Source organism: Symphalangus syndactylus, chromosome 12 (genome assembly GCF_028878055.3).
Source record: "Symphalangus syndactylus isolate Jambi chromosome 12, NHGRI_mSymSyn1-v2.1_pri, whole genome shotgun sequence".
Classification (NCBI taxonomy): Eukaryota; Metazoa; Chordata; class Mammalia; order Primates; family Hylobatidae; genus Symphalangus; species Symphalangus syndactylus.
This window is the reverse complement of record NC_072441.2, coordinates 42,845,988-42,872,449: the sequence shown is the minus strand read 5'-3', so window position 1 is coordinate 42,872,449 and position 26,462 is coordinate 42,845,988. Positions and strand designations below refer to the sequence as shown.

The 26,462-nt window shown below is 38.9% G+C and overlaps 1 protein-coding gene across 3 annotated transcripts in view; it reads left to right on the top strand.

The window, feature by feature from the left end:
* Positions 1–11,231: 11,231 nt before the first annotated feature.
* Positions 11,232–26,462, top strand: part of LOC134734063 (guanylate-binding protein 1) — a 26,548-nt gene continuing 11,317 nt past the window's right edge. Inside the window, exons 1-11 of one of the 3 annotated variants that reach the window (XM_063625352.1) lie at positions 11,232–11,478; positions 13,377–13,585; positions 16,297–16,424; positions 17,941–18,050; positions 18,314–18,516; positions 19,120–19,362; positions 20,225–20,505; positions 21,132–21,344; positions 22,141–22,243; positions 22,478–22,671; positions 23,889–25,035. In XM_063625352.1, the coding sequence (XP_063481422.1) occupies positions 13,396–13,585; positions 16,297–16,424; positions 17,941–18,050; positions 18,314–18,516; positions 19,120–19,362; positions 20,225–20,505; positions 21,132–21,344; positions 22,141–22,243; positions 22,478–22,671; positions 23,889–24,002 (1,779 nt within the window). In that variant the 5' untranslated portion in view covers positions 11,232–11,478; positions 13,377–13,395 and the 3' untranslated portion in view covers positions 24,003–25,035. Of the gene's footprint in view, positions 11,479–13,376; positions 13,586–16,296; positions 16,425–17,940; positions 18,051–18,093; positions 18,189–18,313; positions 18,517–19,119; positions 19,363–20,224; positions 20,506–21,131; positions 21,345–22,140; positions 22,244–22,477; positions 22,672–23,888; positions 25,036–26,462 lie in introns of those variants that run through there. The other 2 variants (XM_063625351.1, XM_063625353.1) reach the window with 2 other exon arrangements.

The following is a 26,462-nucleotide window of genomic DNA, read 5'->3' as shown; positions in this document are numbered from 1 at the left end:
ATCGTTCACCTCCCACTTATGAATGACAGCATGTGATGTTTGGTTTTCTGTTCCTGTGTTAGTTTGCCGAGGATGATGGTTTCCAGCTTCATCCATGTCCCTGCAAAGAACAAGAACTCATTCTTTTTTATGGCTGCATAGTATTCTATGATGTACATGTGCCACATTTTCTTTATCCAGTCTATCATTGATGGGCATTTGGATTGGTTACAAGTCTTTGCTATAGTAAATAGTGCTGCAATAAACATACATGTGCATGTGTCTTTATAGTAGAATAATTTATAATCCTTTTGGTATATACCCAGTAATGGGATTGCTGGGTCAAATGATATTTCTGGTTCTAGATCCTTGAGGAGTACCACGCTGTCTTCCACAATAGTTGAACTAATTTACGCTCCCACCAGCAGTGTAAAAGCATTCCTATTTCTCCACATCCTCTCCAGCATCTGTTGTTTCCTGACTTCTTAATGATCGCCATTCTAACTGGTGTGAGAGGTATCTCATTGTAGTTTTGATTTGCATTTCTCTAATGACCAGTGATGATGAGCCTTTTCTCATGTGTTTGTTAGCTGCATAAATGTCTTCTTTTGAGATGTGTCTGTTCATATCCTCTGCCTACTTTTTGATGGGGTTGTTTGGTTTTTTTTCTTGTAAATTTGTTTAAGTTCCTTGTAGATCCTGGATACCAGATCTTTGTCAGATGGATAGGTTGCAAAAATTTTATCCCATTCTGTAGGTTGCCTGTTCACTCAATAGTTTGTTTTGCTGTGCAGAAGCTCTTTAGTTTAATTAGATCCCATTTGTCAATTTTGGCTTTTGTTGCAATTGCTTTTGGTGTTTTAGTCATGAAGTCTTTGCCCATGCCTATGTCCTGAATGGTATTGCCTAGGTCTTCTTCTAGTGTTTTTATGGTTTTGAGTTTTACATTTAAGTCATTAATCCATCTCGAAATAATTTTTGTGTAAGGTGTAAGGAAGGGGTCCAGTTTCAGTTTTCTGCATATGGCTAGCCAGTATTTATTAAATAGGGAATCCTTTTCCCATTGCTTGCTTTTGTCAGATTTGTCGAAGATCAGATGGTTGTAGTTGTGGGTGTTGTTTCTGAGGCCTCTGTTCTCTTCCATTGGTCTGTATATGTGTTTTGGTACCATAGCATGCTGTTTAGTTACTATAGCTTTGTAGTATACTTTGAAGTCAGATAGCATGATGCCTCCAGCTTTGTTCTTTTTGCTTGGTATTGCCTTGGATATATGGGCTCTTTTTTGGTTCCATATGAAATTTAAAGTAGTTTTTTCTAGTTATGTGAAGAAAGTCAATGGTAGCCTCATGGGAATAGCATTGAATCTCAAAATTACTTTGGGCAGTATGGCCATTTTCATGATATTGATTCTTCCTATCCATAAGTATGGAATGTTTTTCCATTTGTTTGTGTACTCTCTTATTTCCTTGAGCAGTGGTTTGTAGTTCTCCATGAAGAGGTCCTTCACGTCCCCTGTAAGTTGTATTCCTAGGTATTTTATTCTCTTTGTAGTAACTGTGAATGGGAGTTCACTCATGATTTGATGCTCTGCTTGTCTATTATTGGTGAATAGGAATGCTTGTGATTTTTGCACAATTATTTTGTATCCTGAGACTTTGCTGAAGTTGCTTATCAGCTTAAAGAGATTTTTGGGCTGAGATGATGTGGTTTTCTAAATAAACAATCATGTCATCTGCAAATAGAGACAATTTGACTTCCTCTCTTCCTATTTGAATGTGCTTTATTTATTTCTCTTGCCTGATTGCCCTGGCCAGAACTTCTAATATTATGTTGAATAGGAGTGGTGAGAGAGGGCATCCTTGTCTTGTGCCAGTTTGCAAAGGGAATGCTTCCAGCTTTTGCCCATTCAGTATGATATTGGCTATGGGTTTGTCAGAAATAGCTCTTATTATTTTGTGATATGTTCCATTAATACCTAGTTTATTGAGAATTTTAGCATGAAGGGGTGTTGAATTTTATTGAAGACCTTTTTGGCATCTATTGAGATAATTATGTGGTTCTGTTAATATGATGGATTACGTTTATTGATTTGCATATGTTGAACCAGCCTTGCATCCCAGGGATGAAGCCAACTTAATCTTGGTGGATAAGCTTTTTGCTGTGCTGCTGGATTCATTTTGCCAGTACTTTATTGAGGATTTTCACGTTGATGTTCATCAGGGATGTTGGCCTGAAATTTTCTTTGTTTGTTGTGACTCTGCCAAGTTTTGGAATCAGGATGATCCTGGCTTCATAAAACAAGTTATGGAATAGTTTCAGAAGGAATGGTACCACCTCCTCTTTGTACCTCTGGTAGAATTTGGCTGTGAATCTGTCTGGTCCTGGACTTTTTTTGGTTGGTAGGCTATTAATTATTGCCTCAATTTCAAAAGTTGTTATTGGTCTATTCAAGGATTTGACTTCTTCCTGGTTTAGTCTTGGGAGGGTGTATGTGTCCAGGAATTTATCCATTTATTCTAGATTTTCTAGTTTATTTGTCTAAAGGTGTTTATAGTATTATCTGATGGTAGTTTGTTCTATCTATTTTGTTATCTTTTTCATAAAAACAGATCCTGGATTCATTGATTTTTTGAAGGGTTTTTTGAGTCTCTATCTCCTTCGGTTCTGCTCTGATCTTAGTTATTTCTTGTCTTCTGCTAGCTTTTGAATTTGTTTGCCCTTGCTTCTCTAGTTCTTTTAATTGTGATGTTAAGGTGTCAATTTTAGAGCTTTCTTGCTTTCTGATGGGGCCGTTTAGTGCTTTAAATTTCCCTCTTAACACTGCTTTAGCTGTGTCCCAGCTAAAGAGATTCTGGTATGTTGCCTCTTTGTTCTCATTGGTTTCAAATAACTTCTTTATTTCAGCCTTAATTTCATTATTTACCCAGTAGTCATTCAGGAGCAGGTTGTTGAATTTCCCTGTAGTTGTGCAGTTTTGAATGAGGTTCTTAATCCTGACTTCTAATTTGATTGCACTGTGGTCTGAGAGACTGTTTGTTATGATTTCCAATCTTTGGCATTTGCTGAGGAGTGTTTTACTTCCAATTATGTGGTTGATTTTAGAATAAGTACTATGTGATGCTGAGAAGAATGTATATTCTGTTGATTTGGGGTGGAGAGTTCTGTAGATGTCTATTAGTTCTGCTTGGTCAAGAGCTGAGTTCAAGTCCTGAATATTCTTGTTAATTTTCTGTCTTGTTGATCTGTCTAATATGGACAGTGGGCTGTTAAAGTCTCCAACTATTATTGTGTGGGAGTCTAAGTCTCTTTTTAGGTCGGGTCCTCCTGTATTGGGTGCATATATATTTTGGATAGTTAGCTCTTCTCGTTGCATTGATCCCTTTACCATTATGTAATGCCCTTATTTGTCTTTTCTGATCTTTGTTGGTTTTAAGTCTGTTTGGTCAGAGACTAGGATTGCAATCTCTGCTTTTTTTTCTCTTTCCATTTGCTTGGTAAATTTTTCTCCGTACCTTTATTTTGAGCCTATATGTGTTTTTGCACGTGCAGTGGGTCTCCTGAATACAGCACACCAATGGGTCTTGACTCTTTATCCAATCTGCCAGTCTGTGTCTTTTAATTGGGGCATTTACCTCATTTACATTTAAGGCTAATATTGTTCTGTGTGAATTTGATTCTGTCATTAAGATGCTACCTGGTTATTTTGCACATTAGTTGATGCAGTTTCTTCATAGTATTGATGGTCCCTATATTTTGGTATGTTTTTGTGGTGACTTGTACCAGTTTTTCCTTTCCATATTTAGTGCTTCCTTCAGGAGCTCTTGTAAGGCAGGCCTGGTGGTGACAGAATCCCGCACCATTTGCATGTCTGGAAAGGATTTTATTTCTCCTTCACTTATGAAGCTTAGTTTGGCTGGATATGAAATTTGGGGTTGAAGATTCTTTTCTTTAAGAATATTGAATATTGGCACCCACTCTCTTCTGGCTTGTAGGGTTTCTGTAGAGAGATCCACTGTTAGCCTGATGGGCTTCCCTTTGTAGGCAACCTGACCTTTCTCTCTAGCTGCCCTTAACGTGTGTTTCTGCATTTCAACCTTGGAGAATCTAACAATTATGTGTTTTGGCGTTATTCTTCTCAAGGAGTATCATAGTGATGTTCTCTATATTTCTTGAATTTGAATGTTGGCCTGTCTTGCTGTTCTCCTGGATAATATCCTGAAGTGTGTTTTCCAACTTGGTTTCATTCTCCCCATCACTTTTGGGTAGACCAATCAATTGTAGGTTTGGTCTTTTCACAGTTCCATATTTCTTGGAGGCTTTGTTCCTTCCTTTTTATTCTTTTTTTCTCTAATCTTGTCTTCATGCCTTATAGTAGTAAGTTAATCTTCAATCTCTGATATCCTTTCTTCCGCTGTTGATTTGGCTATTGATACTTTTGTATGCTTCAGGAAAGTCTTGTGCTGTGTTTTTCAGCTCCATCAGGTCATTTATGTCCTTCTCTAAACTGGATATTCTAGCTAGCAGTTCCCATAACCTTTTATCAAGGTTCTTAGCTTCCTTGCATTGGGTTAGAACATGCTCCTTTAGCTCAGAGGAGTTTGTTACTACCCACCTTCTGAAGCCTACTTCTGTCAATTTGTCAAACTCATTCTCTGTCCAGTTTTGTGCTCTCGCTGGAGAGGAATTGGGATCATTTAGAGGAGAAGAGGCATTCTGGTTTTTGGTATTTTCAGCATTTTTGTGCTGGTTTTTCCTCATCTTTGTGGATTTGTCTACATTTGATCTTTGAGGCTGATGACATTTGGACTGGGTTTTTGTGGGGGTGTCTGTTTTGTTGATGTTGATGTTATTGCTTTCTGTTAGTTTTTTTCTCATGGTTAGGCCTCTCTTCTGCAAGTCTGTTGCAATTTGCTGGAGGTCCACTCCAGACCCTGTTTGCCTGGTATCACCAGCAGAGGTTGCACAACAGCAAGGATTGCTGCCTGCTCCTTCCTCCAAAAGCTATGTCCCAGGGGGGCACCGGCCTGATGCCAGCTGGAACTCTCTGGTATGAGGTGTCTGTCAATCCCTGTTGGGAGGTCTCTCCTAGTCAGGGACCCACTTGAGGAGGCAGTCTGTTCCTCAGCAGAGCTCGAGCATTGTGCTGGGAGAATCCTCCTTGTCAGGATCCGCTGCTGTCTTCAGAGCCAGCAGGCGGGAACGTTTAAAGCTGAAGCTGTGCCCAAAGCCGCCCCTTGCCCCAGGTGCTCTGTCCCAGGGGGATGGGAGTTTTTCTATCTATAAGCCCCTGACTGGGGCTGCTGCCTTTCTTTCAGAGATGCTGTGCCCAGTGAGGAGGAATTTAGAGAGGCAGTCTGGCCACAGCTGCTTTGCAGCGCTGTGTTGAGTTCCACCCAGTCCAAACTTCCCAGCCTCCTTAGCACTGTCAGGAGAAAAATCACCTACTCAAAGCCTCACTAATGGTGGATGCCCGTCTCCCCGCTAGGCTCCATTGTCCCAGGTCAACTTCAGACTGCTGTGCTGGCAGTGAGAATTTCAAGCCAGTGGTTCTTAGCTTGCTGGGCTCTGTGGGAGTGGGACCTGCTGAGCAAGACAACTTGGCTCCCTGGCTTCAGCCTCCTTTCCAGGGGAGTGAAAAATTCTGTCTCACTGGGGTTCCAGGTGCCACTAGGGTATGAAAAAAACATTCCTGCAGCTAGCTTGGTGTCTCCCCAAACAGCTGCCCAGTCAGTTTTGTGCTTGAAACCCAGGGTCCTGGTGGTGTAGGCACAAGAGGGAATATCCTTGTCTGTGGATTGCAAAAACCATGGGAAAAGCATAGTATCTGGGCTGGATAGCACAGTCCTTCAGGGCTCCCCTTGGCTGAGGCAGGGAGGATCCTGGCTCCTTGCACTTCCCAGGTGAGTCAACGCCCCCACCCTGCTTCTCCATGGGCTGTACCCACTGCCTAATCAGTCCCAATGAGATGAACAGGGTACCTCAGTTGGAAATGCAGAAATCACCTTCTGCGTTGGTCTCACTGGGAGCTACAGACCAGAGCTGTTCCTATTCAGTCATCTTACCAGATCTAAGACATGTCGAGCATTTTTTATATACTTGTTAGCCATTTGTGTGTCTTCTTTTGAGAAATGTCTATTCATACATTTTGCCCATTTTTTAAATAAGATTGTTTGTTTGTTTTTGAGTTGAGACCCTTGTGTATTCTGAATATTAGTCCTTTCTCAGTTGAATAGCTGCAAATACATTATCCCATTACATAAGATGACTCTCCATTCTGTTGATTTTTCCCTTTGCTGCACAAAAGCCTTTTAGTTTAACAGTCTCATTTGTCTATTTTTGCTTTTGTTGAGTGTGCTATTGAAGTTTTACCCATCAAATTTTTGCCTGGACAGATGTCTGCAAGTGTTTTCTCTATGTTTTTCTGTAGTAGTTTTACAGCTTGGGGTCTTACATTTAAATATTTAATCCATTTTGAATTGATTTTTCATACAGCACATTAATATCCACATTTCCCAGCATCAATTATGAACATACATTCCCCAGTGTGTATTGCTGGCCTCTGTGTCAAAAATAAGGTGACTTTAAATATGTAAATTTATTTCTGAATTCTTTATTCTGTTCCATTGGTCTATGTGTCTGTTTTTTACTGTCAGGTCATTTTTTATAAAATTAAAACTCAACCCATTTCACTTAAGTGACATGAAAAGAAATTCTTCATGGATAAAAGTTTGAAATCTTCCAATGTGCAATCTTGGGCTACGTATTTCAGTGTTCAGTGCTCCATTCTTCCACTCCTCTCCAGGCCTTTGCTTTTATGCTTTGAGTGCAAGTCAGTCTTACCCACTAGAGTAAGTCCAGTTTAGGGCAGTGGCTGTGTCTAATTAACCTTCATACACTTCTCAGCACCTAGTACAGTGCTGTGCATGCAGTATATTTGGTCTCTATACACACACGTGCATATGGTTGTTTTTCTAGCTTGCAGGTCTTGCTTCCATTTGACATGAGACTCAGTGACCCCAGCTGAATCACTGAATCCCTCTTGCTGTGCACTCTACAGCCAGCCGCATAGAGCTCTTTGTGTGAAAATAAGCTTATTATCAAAACATTCCACACCTGAAATTCAGTCTGTTCATTGGATGCTAATATTGAGACCGCTAGGCATATATACATTAATTATTGCATCATGTAATAATACTAAACTGTGAATTAATTTGATCTGTGACCACCTACTAGAAAGATTCCACAGACTGCAAACTAAGTGAACTGAAAAGTGAGGAAATGATGCTTCCTCATCCCCACCATCTAAATGAAAAATACCCTAGATATTTTTTCCCAGCTGTCTGACATAAAAACAAAAGGCACAAAGACTGTCCCCAATACATTGCACTAAACAGAAAAGAGTAGTTTTCTTAACATCTAGTCTATTTCCCAGAAATGAAGAGCTTGTTCCTGCTTTCACTTTCAATTTGGGGCAATTTTGGTAGTTTGAGTCTTTCTAAGAATTTGTCCATTATGTCTAATTTAATTTGTTGGCATACAGTTGTTGATAGCATCACCTTAAAATCTTTTTTATTTTTGTAAGGTCAGAAGTAATGTCCCCCTTTTCATTCTTGATTTTGGTAATTTGAGTCTCCTGTTCTTCTGCTGGGTGTTTTGCTTTGTTTTGGCCAGTCTAACAAAACAGTTTTGTTTTGCCAATTATGTTGATCTCTTCTAAGAACAGCTTTTGGTTTTATTGTTTTTCTCTACTTTTGTCTTCTATTCTCTATTGCATTAATTTCTACTCTTAATTTCCAAAATTCTTTATTATTTTCTTCTTTCTGCTAGCTTCAGATTTAGTTTGCTCTTCATTTACCAGTGTCTTAAGGTAAAAGATTAGGTTATTGATTTGAGTTCTAATATTTCCTTACTAATTGCTCTAGAGCATATCATATATATAATTTATGAGAATGTATCTCACATTTATGCTAAATCAATTCCGATGAGACAATTTTTACTCTTATAAGTCTAAAAATACTAGTTTTTCTCACTTTTTAAAATATCTTAAATTATTAAATATCTAAATTATTAAATATCTTAAATTATTAAATATCTAAATTATTAAATATCTTAAATATATGTTCAAACAATATAATACATTGTTATAATTAATTCATGCAATTTTATGTCTTTTAAAGCAGCTGAAGGGGAAGGTATAAATGTATAGAGCTTGTTATATTAACTTACAGTTTCAGGTTCTCTTACTGTATTCCTGGGGGTTCAAGTTAACATCTGCTATCATTTCTTTATTCCAATGCAGCTTTGCTCATACTGTCCTCTCTTGTCCTGTTCTTGTTAAGTATATCACATTTCTATATATTATGGGTCTGAAACACAATTATATACATACTGTTTTATATAACTGTCTTCTACAAATTAGTTAAAAAGAGAAATAAGAAGAAATATGCATTTATACAGTCTTTTATAACTATATAATTATCTTACTGGTGTTCTTTGTTTGTCCATGTGGATGTGTATTGCCATCTGGAGTCATCTGCTTTCTGCCTGAAAACCTTCTTTTATTAATAGTATTTCTTATAAAGTCAATCATCTAGTAGTAGATTTTATGTTTCCAGGCTTGAATCTCCCCCCGGCCCACACTTTTTTTCAAATAAAGTCAGTTTCTGTGGGAAAAGCTTTAGAGCTCTGATTTTATGGACTGCCTCTCTCTCTCTGGAAAATATCTCTGAGCCATGACCCCTTCCACTGGGGAGAGATGGTAGCTTCTGGTCTTTGCCAATTGCCCCTCCCAACATGGAAAAACCACCCTACAAGTGAACCAGAGTGAGGGTGACAGGCCAGCATTTCTCATTCTGCCATTCCTGAGCTAAAGCTGAAATCTTCTTGCAAAAATTATAACTGAGAATATTATTATGTGAAAGAGATCTGACCTGACTCTATCTTACTTCTAACCTCCAAGCTGTCCTTGTTCATCCCTGAGCATAGGCTGAACTGGCATTGGAAGGAATTTAGTCAGCCTCTTCCCAAAATAAAAGCCCTTCTTCCTTGAGCACTAGACTGACTTCGCAAGACTAACAAATCAGCCATGAGATTAGAAATTATGGTCTGAGAGTCATGCGGCTAGAGGCCACAAGACCTCTCCAATTGCCATCCAGGTCAATAAACTGGCTCATCTGGTCTTGTGGCCCCCACCCAGGAACTGACTCATGCAAGAGGACAGCTTTGACACCCTATGATTTCATCCCTAACCCAGCCAATCAGCACTCCCCACTTCCCAACCTCCTACCCACCAAATTATCCTCAGAAACCCCCATACCCACATTTGCAGGGAGACTCATTTGAGTAATAATAAAACTTGAGACTCCCATACAGCCAGCTCTGCATGAATTAAACACTTTCTCTACCGCAATTCCTCTGTGTTGATAAATCAGCTCTATCTAGGCAACAGGCAAGGAGAACCTGTTGGGCAGTTACAGAGCCTCTGCTCTATGAGTGGGCCTGGGAAAGGTTGGGAGCCCTTGACTTCTGGTCACACTCACCAGAAATTTAGTCTTTACAACTCACTATTGGAGGGGATGAAAAATGCTGGTGGACTGGCACTCCTGATGGAAGATGTTATCCCTGCTCAGAATGTGAGAGAAGAGGCAGCCCCACCTTCTTTCCATAGCCCCCAGTAGTGGACCTTTTGTCAACCCGAACTGAAAATGAGGATGAAGAGGCCCAACGGCCAAGTGCCACAGACTCTTGTTATTCTTACCAGAGTTATAGGAGCTCTGCTTGAACAGATGTTTCCTTGTGATGTATGCTTCCAGGACAATTTGCAGAGATTTTAAATGGTTCAAATAATTTTGACAGATGTAAGAATGTTATGCTTTAAAAAGTAAAAGACTTTAAAGTAGTTTTAATAATAAAGGAGCTACAGTGTTAAGGAAGGATGATAGAAAGAGTTTAGATAAAATTATTTTACAAAGTATGAATGAGAAAAGACACTATATCTGCAATTTATATACATCTAATATATAATTTTAATGTGTAAGTAAGAAATGCTTGGCCGGGCCTGGTGGCTCACACTTGTAATCCCAGCACTCTGGGAGGCCAAGGTGGGTGGATCATCTGAGGTCGGGAGTTCGAGACCAGCCTGACCAACATGGAGAAACCCCGTCTCTACTAAAAATACAAACTTAGCCGGGATAGTGGTGCATGCCTGTAGTCCCAGCTACTTGGGACGCTGAGGCAGGAGAATTGCTTGAACCCAGGAGGTGGAGGTTGCAGTGAGCCAAGATCGTGCCACTGCACTCCAGCCTGGGCAACAAGAGTGAAATTCCATCTCAAAAAAAAAAAGAAAAGAAAAGAAAAAGAAAAAAAAGAAATGCTCACACAAGGTTGGGTCTGGTGGCTCACGCCTATAATCCCAGCAATTTGGGAGGCAGAGGCAGGGGGTCATTTGAAGGAAGGAGTTCAAGACCAACCTAAGCAATGAAGCGAAACCACATCACTATAAATATATTTTTTAAATGAAATGTTCACTCAGGCTTTTTACTATTTTATTTGTTTTTGCTGTAAAATAGAGATAATGCCATTTATTCTCTATGTTAGAAGTCATTACTGAATTAGACACAAAACACAAACAGCTCTTAGAAAACAATCTGTAAAAATAAAATCACACTATAATAAATTTAAAAATAAAAAACCTATAAATAAAATATTTCCACAATTTTTCACTTAGCAAATAAGCAGCATAGTGAAGTGGTTCAAGAAGAGGGTATGGGATCATGAGTCCTTGGGTTCAGATTAGTTACAGTGTTACGATTTTAGACAACTAATGAAGTCTTTCTGTGCTCAGTTTCTATAAAACCATGAGGAAATATTCTGAGTTTTCAGTTGTGTGATTCATGTAAAGCCATCAGTACTGAGCCTAGAACATGAGTACAGCACATGGAGCCGCCTCCTAACTGTGTGCTGGGCATTAAGTGCCAGGGGTTAGGTGTTCATGAGTGTGTTAAACATGCCCTTTCCTTATGTACTGCACCTCTCAAAGAATAGGCAGCTCCATTGTCAATGTCTATTATTTTAGGAAATTGTATCTGAAAATTAACATGATGCCTCCTCATTCTAGGATTCTCAAACTGACTCAATCCATGAGACATGTATTATTGTATTCAAAACCTAATGGGCATTTTGTTAGACAACAAATGGTTTCTAAGATTTCCAACGACAACAAAAAAACTTTGAAGCTTCCGGTTGAGCAATCATTAAACCCTCCCACTGGCACACTCCAGTAATTCCATTTATGGTAGTGGAGTCAGTGACTTGAACGAAGTACTTTCAGTTTCATATTACTCTAAATCCATTAAAAATCTGCTTAACTTCTAAATATTTCATCACCTAAGAAATCCCAGCCCTACAACTTTGGAACAGTGAAATATTAGTCCAGGGATCCAGTGAGAGACACAGAAGTGCTAGAAGCCAGTCCTCGTGAACTAAGGAGAAAAAGAACAGGTAAGAACTTTTACTACTTCTCATTAAGCAGCTTTCTCTCTAGCTCCAAAGGATCTCAGCTCAGGGATATGGAAGCTATAAGGTTGTAGCAGGGATGGGAAGGAATTTATAAAGGTCAGTTCATTTTCTTAAACATCATCAGAACCAAATTAGGCTGCAGATGAGCCTGAAGTGGGACGCAGGTCAGATGAAATCCTGGTGTTATCAGGGACAGCACGGCCTTAAGTGCCACTACAGTGCTTGTGTTGAATTAGGCACCAGTAGACGGGCTAAACTGAGCGTTTGAAATGCACTAGGATAGTCTTTCTCTTTGCTGACATTATCTATGTTGACTAGGGATATGATTACATTTCCATCGTCAGTGATGGAGCTTGCTGAATCCTGTTTCTATGCAGCTAAGAAATGGAAGAGTTACAAACGGGTTCTTTTCATGAGAAGGAAAGAACAGCAAATGAGAAGCAGAGTAAGCAGCCCACTGACACGGTTAAAGACAAAGAAAAAACTGAAACTCAGTCTGAAAGATGAAGATTCATGAAAACAGTATACTTTTTATTACATTTGTGAACTTTGTTTCAGAATGGATTACTTTCTTTAGAAATAGTCCAGACTTACTAATTTCCTAGTGCCCACTGATCCCCTGTCCCTTAGAAGTGAAATTCAACCCCACTGCTTCACTAAAGTGCTTCCAATTTTGTCTTTTTTTAGTAGAGAGCGGGGCCTAAAGTGTTTCCTCTTTAATTCTCCTGTAATGCATCTCTAGAGAAAATATCTTTGCTTATTTTGACCTCTCCATGCACTCATACTACTTTGATCCTGCCTTCTGGAAAGTCTTCCCCTGAATGCCTTGTCAAGACACTTGTCTCATTCATCGCCTCTGGTCTGACAGCTCCTCTCTCTCTCTCTCTCTCTCTCACACACACACACACACACACACACACACACACATTCCCAGCCCCCTAGCCTCCTCCTCTCCACTCCTACTATTCCTCCTCTTTCTATTTCTCTTTCTCCTACCCTACCAAATGGAAAACAGAACAAAACAGAAATCCTAAAGCTGTATCGCTGGAAATATATTTTATTTGAACAACTTCCTAGGTAGCTCTCTTTATGTGCCTCTTGATCTTTTAATCCTTATTTCATTATCTGGGGGAAACATTCAGTATTTGCAATTTTGCATTCATACCCTCAGTGAGTTAGAGGCTACCTTATCGTGACTCTAATGAAGCTTAAGCTTCAGGGCCCTTCTCTTGGACATGACCCTTAGGAGCCCTTGGAAGGTTCCCTAGCCATGTGTTTCACATGTTTGTATAGTTTTATAAAATTTGCAAAAGTATGCTAGATTGTTTCCACTTCCAGAATGGCACTGTGAGAAGCTTTGTCAATCCTCATTGCAGTGAAATAAGCATAACCATTTGAAGATGGAGGAAGGAACACATTTAAAAATCTTTGGAAATTGTTCTAAGGGTAAACATCAAACTATGAATACTGATTCACTGTGTTGGATGTTTATTCACTGTGAGAATTAATAAGTAAATCAATACTGAATTCCTTACATACAACCAGGATGCTAAATAAATCCTCTAAATCCTATTCTATCTTCCATTAATTGACTAGTGAAAATATTTAATAAGAATCCAAAAAGAAAGTTTTCCACAATAAACTAAACGAAATATTTGGGTCGTGAGAGTAGTTGAGTGTTGATAAATCACTGTCATGCTAACATTTTTTATAATGACCTACTTTGACAATACTTCCATGACTTTCTCAAATGATACAGATTTTGCCTCATCTCTCTCGCTGTCACACACAAAACTTGGCCATACTGGGGAATCTTATGATTCTCCCTTATAATTGCAAAACACTAGAAATTCTCATTTATTTTACCTCTTCTCTTGCAGACAAGGGAACACCCCAGACATGGCATCAGAGATTCATATGACAGGCCCAGTGTGCCTCATTGAGAACACTAATGGGCGACTGATGGCGAATCCAGAAGCTCTGAAGATCCTTTCTGCCATTACGCAGCCTGTGGTGGTGGTGGCAATTGTGGGCCTCTACCGCACAGGCAAATCCTACCTGATGAACAAGCTGGCTGGAAAGAAAAAGGGTAAGTGGCATGAGCAAAGCTCTGCCAAGTCCCTTCTGTCCATCTACACAGTCAGCCTCCATTATCAGGATGTGAGGAGAGAAAGAGATGAGGATGAATACTGAAAGCTAACTTTCCATTCACAGGCTCCTTATCTTCATGCTGTTCTAGGGGATAAGAATCAATTCATTAATTATTCCCATGATACCTTAGTTTCCCTTTGAAAAGCACAAATTATGCCTTTCCTAAAAGGAGTAAGACAGTAATAAAAACAATTAATGTACATAATAATAACTATAATAAACTATACAATGTTTATTACAATTTTTATGCAATAACAGAGAGTTTACAGTGATCTTTAAGGTTGAAAAAATGTTTCAGTCTGTAGTGGATATTCTCTTTTATTGTTGTAAAAAAAACATAAAATTTAACCTCGTAACCATTTTTAAGGGTACAGCTCTGTGGCATTAATGAAATTCGCATTGTTATACAACTGTCACCTCGATCCATATCCAGAACTCTTTCATCTTGCCTAACAGAAACTCTGTACTAACTAAAGCTCCACATAAACCCATTGCCTGCCATCATTCTACATTCTATCTCTATGAATTTGACTACTACAGAAACCTCATATAAGTGGAATCATTCAATATTTGTCCTTTTATGACTGGCTTATTTCAATTCATATGTCTGCAAGGTTCATCAGTGTGTTAGCATGTGTCAAAACTCTTCCTTTTTAAGGTTGGTAATTGTACGTGTATACTAATTTGTTTATCTGTTCACCTGTCAATGGACACTTGGATTGCTTCCACCTTTTGTCTATTATAAATAGTGCTAATAGGAACATGGGTTTCTGAATATCTGTTCAAGTCCCTGCTTTCACTTCTTTTGGGAATATACCCAGAAGGGGAACTGCTGGCTCATGCAGTCATTCCATGTTAACTTTTTTTAAGAAATCACTGTACCGTTTTCCACAGTTACTGTACCGTTTTACATTCCCAACAGAAATGCACAAGGGTTCTAATTTTTCTACATCCTCAGCATTTTTTATTTTCAGTGTTTTTTTTTGATAGTGGCCATACGAATGGATGTTAAGTAGTATCTCGTTGTGGTTTTGATTTTGATTTCCGTAATGACTAGTGTTGTTGAGCATCTTTTCACGTGCTTATTGGCCACTTGTATATCTTCTTTGGGAAAATGTCTATTCAAGTCCTTTGTTCATTTATTAATCTAGTTGTTTATTTGTGTTGCTTTGTAAATTTTTTTATATTTTCTAGATATCAATCCCTTATCATATACATGTTTAGAAAATATTTTCTTACATTCTGTGTGTTGCCTTTTTTAACTCTGTTGATAGTGTCTGTTAATACACAAAAGTTTTAAATTTTGCTGAAGTCCCACTAATCTATTTTTTCTTTTATCATCTATACTTTCGGTTTCTTACTCAAAAAATAATTGCCAAATCCAATATTATAAAACCTTTACCCTTTGTTTTCTTCTACAACTTTTATAGTTTCAACTCTAATGTTTGGTTCTTTGATCCATTTTGAGTTCATATTTGTAAGTTATAAGGTAACAGCCCAACTTTTTAAGGAGATATCTCATTTCCTCAACATCGTTTGTTAAAGAGACTCTCCTTTCTTCATTAAATGATCTTGACACCCGTACTGGAAATCATTTGACCATATATATCAGAGTTTATTTATGGGCTGTCTTTTCTATTCCATTGGTTTATATGTCAGTCTTTATAATAGTACCACACATGGTTTTGTAATATGTTTCACAACTCAGAAACTGTGAGACTCCAACTTTGCTCTTCCTTTTTATTTTTATAATTAGGGGATCTCTGGAAATTTCATATGAAATTTATGGTGGATTTTTCTATTTATACGAAGTAATTGGAATGTTGGTAGGGATTATATCAAACCTGTACATCATTTTGGGTAGTAGTGACATCTTAAGAATATTAAGTCTTCCAATCCATAAACACAGGATATCTTTCTAATAACTTATGTCATCTATAATTTCTTTAAAGGGTGTTTGAAGTTTTCACTCTACAAGTCTTTCACCTGCTTGGTTAAGCTTATTCCTAGGTGGTTTATTCTTTTGATGCTATTAAATGGGATTGTTTTCAAAATTTCCTTTTCTATTTTTTACTCTAGCAACTGATTTCTCCATATTGGCTTTGCATGCTGCAACTTTGATGAATTGTTTTAATAGTTCTAATAGTTTTTTGTTCGATAGTTAATGTTTTTTACAAATTAGATACTATCATCAGCAGACAGAGATAATTTTACTTTTTCATTACCAATTAGGATGCCTCCTTTATGCTTGTCTTGTCTAATTACTCTGGATAGGACTTGCAGTGTTCTGTGGGATGCAATGGGCAAAAGTAGGCATCCTTTTCTTGTTCCTGATGTTATAGGAAAAGCTATGACGCTTCATCATTAAATGTGAAGTGAGCTGTGGGTTTTTAATATATGGCCTTCATTATGTTGAGGTACTGTCTTTCTATTTCTACTTTGTTGATTATTTTTATCATGAAAGCCTCCTGAATGTTTCCATGCATTGCATATTCAAATTTCCTATTTCTTTGATTGTAAGTAAGTAAGGTGAATACTGATTGTTGTTTCGGTTCTCTCTCTTAACCTTAAAATATGCTACCTTTTCCTTCAGTTGCTAGAACTGCCTGTTACTAAATCCCCATCTCTGGTCTCCTCTCTCCCTTGCAGGCTTCTCTCTGGGCTCCACAGTGCAGTCTCACACTAAAGGAATCTGGATGTGGTGTGTGCCCCATCCCAAGAAGCCAGGCCACATCCTAGTTCTGCTGGACACCGAGGGTCTGGGAGATGTAGAGAAGGTGAGACTCAAGGATCCAATTGTGGAGTGAGCCCCTCTTCTCTGAATATTTTATGCACTGGTTAATTGTTTATTAACTATTAACTACAGGCTGTAATATGTGTGGGTTAACACAGATGCATAAAGGGAGCACAAATAATCCCAGTGTCATGAGTCTTATCCTGCACAGAACTTTAGTTAAGAATGTGGCGATTCCTCAGGGATCTAGAACTAGAAATACCATTTGACCCAGCTGTCCCATTACTGGGTATATACCCAAAGGACTATAAATCATGCTGCTATAAAGACACATGCACACGTATGTTTATTGCGGCACTATACACAATAGCAAAGAGTTGGAACCAACCCAAATGTCCAACAACGATAGACTGGATTAAGAAAATGTGGCACATATACACCATGGAATACTATACAGCCATAAAAAATGATGAGTTCATGTCCTTTGTAGGGACATGGATGAAACTGGAAAACATCATTCTCAGTAAACTATCACAAGGACAAAAAACCAAACACCGCATGTTCTCACTCATAGGTGGGAATTGAACAATGAGAACTCATGGACACAGGAAGGGGAACATCACACTCTGGGGACTGTTGTGGGGTGGGGGGAGGGGGGAGGGACAGCATTAGGAGATATACCTAATGCTAAATGACGAGTTAATGGGTGCAACAAAACAACATGGCACATGGATACATATGTAACAAACCTGCCATGTACCCTAAAACCTAAAGTATAATAATAAAAAAAATTTTTTTTAAATTAAAAAAAAAAAAATTTTCCCAAGATTTTTAATTGCTACCATATTTTGTTATGTCATAATTATGTGAATCTTCCTGAAAAGTATGAAGTATTATTATGTGAATCTCCCTGAAACATATGAAGTAATATGCCTTTAAGATAAAATAGAGTGAATATGAAAAAAAAAAAAAAAAAGAATTTGGGTGCCAAAGCCCCGTGACTTTGTATTCAAATTTAAATTCTGTCACTAATTCAGTAGCCTGAGAAAATTGACTTATTTTCGCCTCAACATTCTAATCTTTAAAATGTATGGAAAGACATATGTTGGCCATATAGTATTATTTTGAATATTTAATAAGATAATACATTTCAGGTGTATATTAATTATTCAATAAAATAGCAACTAATAGTATCAATCTTATATGTGAATTTTGTTATTGAAAAAAGGATAAAAAATTTTAAATTTAAATCGTACTTCAGGCCTTAAAATGCCCACCAACCTTGAATTTTAATTTTACAATTATCTGTTGATGACCATTAGAAGACCTAGTAAGAATCATGGCAACCCAAAAACACTCATCGAAAAACTACCCAAAAGCCACATCCTACTGAGAATACTTTTTGTATTTGTCTTCCTTTAATAGGTCATTAGTGTTAAAAAAAAAAAAAAAAAGAAAAAAAAACCTTCTAACATATGAACATAGTTTTGCTACTGTTACTCTGGAAAGTGCTGTGACGATGAAACTTGCTCCTGACTCCAGTGTGTCTTGACTTCCAGGGTGACAACCAGAATGACTCCTGGATCTTCGCCCTGGCCGTCCTCCTGAGCAGCACCTTCGTGTACAATAGCATGGGAACCATCAACCAGCAGGCCATGGACCAACTGCAGTATCCTTTTGTGACCCAGAACAGCACCAAGGTCAGAGGGGACACCTGTATTCATAAACCAGCTGCCTGTGAATCCTGATGAATCAAGCTCAAAAGGAGAAAACAAAAAATAATGCGAGTACAGAGGAGAGATCCCATGTATCCACTTTAGAATTGGCACTTAGGTTAAGAGCAAAGGAAAATGGAAGGTTTGGGAATGTGTTGAACTAATATGGGATGAGGTCCCTGTTCATTTTGTGACATTTCCTTAGTTAGCTACTTAGCTATGTGACAGAGCTGACACATCGAATCCGATCAAATTCCTCACCTGATGAGAATGAGAATGAGAATGAGGATTCAGCTGACTTTGTGAGCTTCTTCCCAGACTTTGTGTGGACACTGAGAGATTTCTCCCTGGACTTGGAAGCAGATGGACAACCCCTCACACCAGATGAGTACCTGACAAACTCCCTGAAGCTGAAGAAAGGTAACAGAGAGCTTCAACTGATAAATGAGAATGAGAAAACACAAGAAATTATAATTTTTCAGTTTACTATTGCTGGTTTTCCCACATTTGCAGTTTTCTATGTCTTCAGCTGGCTATTCCTAGAAATTAATACTTGCTGAATATTCGAATTAATAGATGTTATTTTAAATTACATTTGTCATTGTTCTAGAACAAGTTTCTTGTTCTTTCACCTTTGTGTATGCTGTGATTAGGTTAATTTTTTCTCCCTGCCTAGGGTTCGTGATCTTCTACTTAGCCATGGAGTATGGAGTACAATGGATATTTATTTAAAGAACATAGACTAAAACATGAACCGTGTGCTAGTCCAAGCATGGGCAAACTATAGCCCAAGACAAATCATGGCAAATCCTGACTGCCAGCTGTCTTTGTAAATAAGGTTTTCTTGAAATAATGCTATGCCCATTCATTTACATATTGTCTAAAGCTGTTGCCATGCTCCAGTAACAGAGTTGAATACTTGGAAAAGAGACCATCCAGCCTGAAGAGCCTAAAATATTTACTATTCGGCCCTTTACAGAAACACTTATATTAGGCAATTTTTTTTTTTTTATGTTTTTCTAGGTACCAGTGAAAAAGATAAGACTTTTAACCTGCCCAGACTCTGTATCCGGAAGTTCTTCCCAAAGAAAAAATGCTTTGTCTTTGATCGGCCCGTTCACCGCAGGAAGCTTGCCCAGCTCGAGAAACTACAAGATGAAGAGCTGGACCCCGAATTTGTGCAACAAGTAGCAGACTTCTGTTCCTACATCTTTAGCAATTCCAAAACTAAAACTCTTTCAGGAGGCATCAAGGTCAACGGGCCTCGTAAGTCCCCTTCCTAGTACTTCTGCTCATTGTTTAAGACTAGAGGAGCATAGAATAACTTCGACCTAGTTTCAGCATTGAAAAATCCCAATCTACTGCTATATTTGTGTTAAATTCTAGATGACACCAATGTTTCTAATATATATTGTTAATCACATTTCCAGTTTAGGAAAAGGCCAAAGGGAAAAAAGTTCTACTGCTTGAAATTGCTCTAGTGAACTGTACCTGCACTATGCAATACAGTAGCCCCTAGACAGGTGTGTCCTATGTAAACATAAATGTAAATAATTTAAATAGGGAAAATTTAAAAGTCAATTCACATGGCTGTATTTCAAGGACTAATATTTACATGTACTTAGTGACTAGCACACTGAAAAGCACATATACAACATTTCCAGCATTACAGAAAGCACTTTTGAACAATACTGCAATAAAATAAACTAAATGGAGGACTCTTTTTTATTGGAATAGTGTCATTTGTTTCATACATATTGATCAAATGCTTACTATGAATAGACTGAAGATACAGACATAAATGAAATAGATATGGTTCCTGTCCTAATGGTGCTTGGGGTTAAAACGGATGCAAACATTCAATTAACACAAGTCTATGTTATCTAGTACAAGAACTCTCAAATGTTGGTATGCATACATATCTTCTGAGGATCTTTCCAAAGACAAAAGTCTAATTCAATAGATCTTGGACAGGGTCTAAGAGTCTGTGCTTCTAGCAAGCTTCCAGGTGATGCTGAGGACATTGATGCTGTGACGAAAATAGGTGGTATTTGACATGCTCAGAATTACAGGGAATAGAGACTTTCTTTACCACAAGAAACATTTATCATTTGTTCTCCATATGCAGGTCTAGAGAGCCTGGTGCTGACCTATGTCAATGCCATCAGCAGTGGGGATCTGCCCTGCATGGAGAACGCAGTCCTGGCATTGGCCCAGATAGAGAACTCAGCTGCAGTGCAAAAGGCTATTGCCCACTATGACCAGCAGATGGGCCAGAAGGTGCAGCTGCCCACGGAAACCCTCCAGGAGCTGCTGGACCTGCACAGGGAGAGTGAGAGCAAGGCCATTGAAGTCTTCATCAGGAGTTCCTTCAAAGATGTGGACCATCAATTTCAAAAGGAGTTAGCGGTAATTTTTGTCTCAAATGTATACGGTTTAGGGTCATGGAAGCCAAAGTACTACAAGGAAAGAAAACTAGTATTTATTTCGATAGAAGTAATTCCTCCTAGCTTCCATAATGGTGACAACAACAGATCTGTAATCACATCAGTCAGAAGGACCAATTGTATTATTACAGACCCAAAGTTCTAAAACATTTTTTCCTGAATAATTTTCCCTTTACCTAAATGCATACAACTGACAACCAGAGATTCTAATAAAATTACCTGCCCACTCTTCTCAGACCGATTTGATATTCTAGCCAAACGCAAAGAAAACTTTTATCCTACTTATCTTGAGCAGGCTTCTGTTCAGCCACATTTATTCCATAGGAAATCATTAGTCCAATATGCAAAAGCAGAGTTTCCTCTAACAGTTGACATAAAGCTATCAATCTCGGCCCTGAACCTCACCTCCAAAAAGAAAGCCACTTCAGTAGAAAGTGGGGTCAGGAGGAAGAGTGTGGTCCTGGTGAGGAGTCTGTCAATTTCTCCAGCGTCATTGACTTTTATTTTCAGAAGTCTTTCCCAAAATTCTGAGGTCAAGCTAACATCCTTTCCCTGTTACTCTTTTTACTTCCTATTTTTACATTAAAGGCCCAGCTAGACAAAAAGCGGGATGACTTTTGTAAACAGAATCAGGAAGCATCATCAGATCGTTGCTCAGCTTTACTTCAGGTCATTTTTAGTCCTCTAGAAGAAGAAGTGAAGGCAGGAATTTATTCGAAACCAGGGGGCTATCGTCTCTTTATTCAGAAGCTACAAGACCTGAAGAAAAAGTACTGTGAGGAACCAAGGAAGGGGATACAGGTAACCAAGATTTATCTGTCAATTATGGAAAGCTGCTGACCTGCCTCCTACAAACACCAAGGTGACCAAGCCTTGTCACACAGATGTGCTTTTTTGTTTGCATAATATTCATGCTTTTATTCAATAACATATGCAAACAGGCGGTTATACCAGATATGTCTTAGGTGCTCATCAAAGAGAGTGCAGTCAATTAACTATTAAGTTATAAATTCAATTAGCAGATGAAGCACGAAGTTATTATTGTCATCATTACAGCTGGGCTTTTCCTGTTGCAAGAGACAGGAACCTAATGGTGGCTGCTTAAACAAAAATAGTAATTCATTGATTTAGGCTGCAAACTGGCTTTACAGGACAGGTGGGTCTAAGGTTTCAAGTAACGTCATGAACTGTCTCTCTGTCCAGTGTTCCCCCATCCCCACAGTTTTCTCCCTCCCACCCTCCCTCTATCTGAGTCACTCTGATATTGCTTTCTCAATGATGGCTTCATTGCCCAGCAGGCTTAGCCCATATGGGACCACAGCATTAACAGTTCCAAACTTAGAGCCCTTAATCTAAACAGGACAGAGACTCTCCTTTTCCCAGTACCTATATTAGCCTACTAAAAATGACTGCTTAGGAGGATGCTCCAATCAGCTTGCCAGGAGCATGTGCCTCTCGCTCTGACAGGGAATTTGACCACCAAGGTCAACAGGGCCAAGAGAAAGAATTCCCAGAGGAAAGGATGGCAGGAAGACAAACAGGAACACCTGCTTACAGCCATTTCCTACTTCTCACTCTGTGTTCTCTGGGTCCTAAGGCTGAAGAGATTCTGCAGACATACTTGAAATCCAAGGAGTCTATGACTGATGCAATTCTCCAGACAGACCAGAGTCTCACAGAAAAGGAAAAGGAGATTGAAGGTGAGGAGTGAGTTAAGAGATTAGATGGCCTCAAAAGCTCCAAAAATTGAAATAACGTGACTGGATAAACATGGGACCCTTTAACTAGAGCAAGATCCACAAAGGTGTGTCTTACTTGCTGAGGTCATCTCTGAGTAGGGCATATGCAGTCAACAACGACAGGTAAGTGTATAAGGAAGAATGAGGCAACAAGATAACCCCACACAAATTTTCCTTCTTCCTTTTCCTCCACAGTGGAACGTGTGAAAGCTGAGTCTGCACAGGCTTCAGCAAAAATGTTGCAGGAAATGCAAAGAAAGAATGAGCAGATGATGGAACAGAAGGAGAGGAGTTATCAGGAACACTTGAAACAACTGACTGAGAAGATGGAGAGGGACAGGGCCCAGTTGCTGAAAGAGCAAGAGAGGACCCTCGCTCTTAAACTTCAGGTATCTAATTGCATCACCTTGAGGTTTCTGTTTTTCTGTTTTCCCTCCATTCTCCCCGATCACAGACTTAGTGTGGCAGAGAGAACTTGAAGCTCAGGGGAAGGACCCTGCTTGCTTACTTGTACTTTTCAATTCCTGTCTGTCCAACCTGACTGGCTACTGCCAAGTCTGGTCACTAAAAGTTTTTTATCTGCAGTTGTGTAACATTCAGTCCTTTATCAGTATATCCTTCATTTCAAGGCAGCTATTATCTGCTAGGCATCATTAAAATATCTGTATCTCAGTGGGGTGTGGTGGCTCACGCCTGTAATCCCAGCACTCTGGGAGGCCAAGGCGGGCGGATCACGAGGTCAGGAGATCGAGACCATCCTGGCTAACATGGTGAAATCCCGTCTCTACTAAAAACACAAAAAAATTAGCTAGATGTGGTGGCGGGCGCCTGTAGTCCCAGCTACTCAGGAGGCTGAGGCAGGAGAATGGAGTGAACCCAGGAGGCGGAGCTTTCAGTGAACTGAGATCGTGCCACTGCACTCCAAACTGGGCAACAGAGCAAGACTCCAAAAAAAAAAAAAATCTGTATCTCTTGCTTAATAACATATGAAGCAAGAACTATATCCTTATTACTTAGAAGAAGAAACAAAGGTTCTAAAAAGAATAAATAATTAAGTTCACACAGCTAGTAAATATATCAAAGCTGTCTTCATCACTTAGTGGAATCCACAATGATTTTTTTTTTCCGTGACACCTAGTACGAAATTAGATTTAAGAAACCTTTATGAGCAGAAAGGCTCCTAACCATCACACCTGTGTGATACTCTGCTAATTCTGACGTTTTTTTTATGTCCTGCTCCCAGTTTGTTTTGAGTTGTGAGCTATGTGCAGAAACTCAGTATGGTTAGTCTGGCACTAAGATTTCTTACCTGTCTTCTGCTACCCCTGACACCAAGGTGTGGCAGCTTAGATCAAATTTCCTAATCCATGATTCATATACCTTATGAGATTTTGAGGATACTTTGCTTATTTCTGTGTTATGTCATATACATAATAGGATAAGGGACATGGCTGTGCTTTGGTCAAGGATAGACCAAAGTACGACGTTTACATCTTGCGTGACTCAGAGAAAATTAAATAACGAATCATTGAATGTGGAAACCAGATAGAATATTTCAATTTGCCTGATGCTACACTTTACTCAGCCTCTGTTTGTCCCTTTTTAGGAGCAGGAGCGACTACTAAAAGAGGGATTTCAAAAAGAAAGCAGAATAATGCAAAATGAGATAAAGGATCTCCAGACGAAAATGAGACGACGAAGGCCATGTACCATAAGCTAAAGACCAGAGCCTTCCTGTCACCCCTACCCAGGGCATAATTGAAACAATTTTAGAATTTGGAACAAGCGTCACCACATTTGATAATAATTAGATCTTGCATCATAACATCAAAAGTTTATAAAGGCATGCAGTACAATGATCAAAATCATGTTTTTTCTTAAAAAAAAATACTGTAAATTGTGCAACAAAGATGCATTTACCTCTGTTATCAACTCAGGAAATCTCATAAGCTGGTACCACTCAGGAGAAGTTTATTCTTCCAGATGACCAGCAGCAGACAAATGGATACTGAGCAGAGTCTTAGGTAAAAGTCTTGGGAAATATTTGGGCATTGGTCTGGCCAAGTCTACAATGTCCCAATATCAAGGACAACCACCCTGGCTTCTTAGTGAAGACAATGTACAGTTATCCATTAGATCAAGGCTACACAGTCTATGAGCAATAATGTGACTTCTGGACATTGCCCATGTATAATCCTCACTGACAATTTCAAACTAAAGCAAACCACCTTATACAGAGATCTAGAATCTCTTTAAGTTCTCCAGAGGTAGGTGGAAGAAACCATGGGCAGAAGCAGGAATTGAGTGATAAACAAATGAGCTAAAGAAGAAAACTTTTCTTCTTGTTCAGTTCATCCAGATTATAACTTCAATGGGACACTTTAGACCATTAGACAATTGACACTGGATTAAACAAAGTCACATAATGCCAATTACACACTGTCTTTATGGCAATGTATAATTTGCAAAGATGGACTTTAAAAGATCCTGTGTAACAGAACTGAACTAATTCAATTATTTATTATTTAGAATGCTAAAGCTTATGCTAGTCTTTTCTAATTCTTAACACTCATACTTGAAATCTTGCTGAGTTTCCCCAGAAGAGAATATAGGATGTTTTTTGACATTTTTGACCCATTTAATAATGCTCTTGTGTTTACATAGTATATGTAGACTTTATCTCATGTGTCAAAAGTCCTAGGAAAGTGGTTGATGTTTCTTATAGCAATTAAAAATTATTTTTGAACTGAAAATACAATGTATTTCACTAGGCTTCTTATTTCTGATTTTCTCTTTTGTAGTTCTTTTTATCAGAAAACAAGGTTTTAGTCTTTATAGCAATGGCTGGTAATCTTTTCTGTAAAACACCAGATAGTAACGATTTATGGCTTTGCAGGTCATACAGTCTCTGTCTGAAGTACTCAGCTCTGCAGGTAGTGCAAACACAGCCATAGAAAATACATAAACCAATAGGTGTGGCAGTGTTCCAATCAATTTTTACTTTCAGTAACAGGATGGCACCCATAAGCCATAGTTTGCAGAACTCTGTTTTACAGAAACATTGGTCAGTTTTATATACCTGCCTTGTGTAACTCACATGTATAAAAGTCATATGGATTAGATTATATATATTAGAATCTTGAAAAAACTATGTGGTTATTCAAAATAACACAGTAAGAAAAAAGCAAGGAAGCAGCTAATGCCATTAAATCCACATTAATAATCCTGTCTTTCCTAATTGCTTTGAGGCCTTTTATTACCTTGAACTACCTGTGATCCAATCACATGGCAAATGCCTCCTTTCACAATAGAGCATGGTGCTGTTTCCTCACTTGAACTGAAACTTCATAGAAGACCAGGTGAGACCACAGAATACTAGATGAAATGTTCATGTAGATATGCTTTATATTTTCTTCCAAACTCTATTGCTACAAAGGTGTAAATAAAATACATTTTTATGAGTTGAAGTAACTTCACAGTAGAAAAGAATAACTCTGCCTTCAAAAGTAAATAATGGTTTCTTTATAAACCAATAAAGTATAAGAAAATGAAAAATCAGCAAAATTAAGTTACTTCCTCCCCAGTTTGGTAGTATTAATATTTAGACCATATTCTGGCCAGGCGCGGTGGCTCACGCCTGTAATCCCAGCACTTTGGAAGGCCAAGGCGGGCGGATCACGAGGTCAAGAGATGGAGACCAATCTGGTTAACACAGTGAAACCCCGTCTCTACTAAAAATACAAAAAATTAGCTGGGCGTGGTGGTGGGCGCCTGTAGTCCCAGCTACTCGGGAGGCTGAGGCAGGAAAATGGCGTGAACCTAGGAGGCAGAGTTTGCAGTGAGCCGAGATCGTGCCCCTGCACTCCAGCCTGGGCGACAGAGTGAGACTCCGTCCAAAAAAAAAAAAAAAAAATTAGACCACATTCCAAACCATCTGACTTGGTTTAGTACTTTTCTCTAGCATATGCCAGAACAGAATCAAGCTCTCTCCAGGGAGGCATGTTGCTTTCCTGCCTTTAGGCCCTCCGATGGTGTGCAAGGGTGCAGGCTATGGCGAGTGGGGCCGGGCAATCACCAGGCCCCTGGATGGCATGCTTGGGTCCCAGTGGCAGGTGACCTGAGCCTGCTGTCAGACTTCCTGATGTTGTGTGCACACGCCCGCAGCTACAGTTGAGGCAGC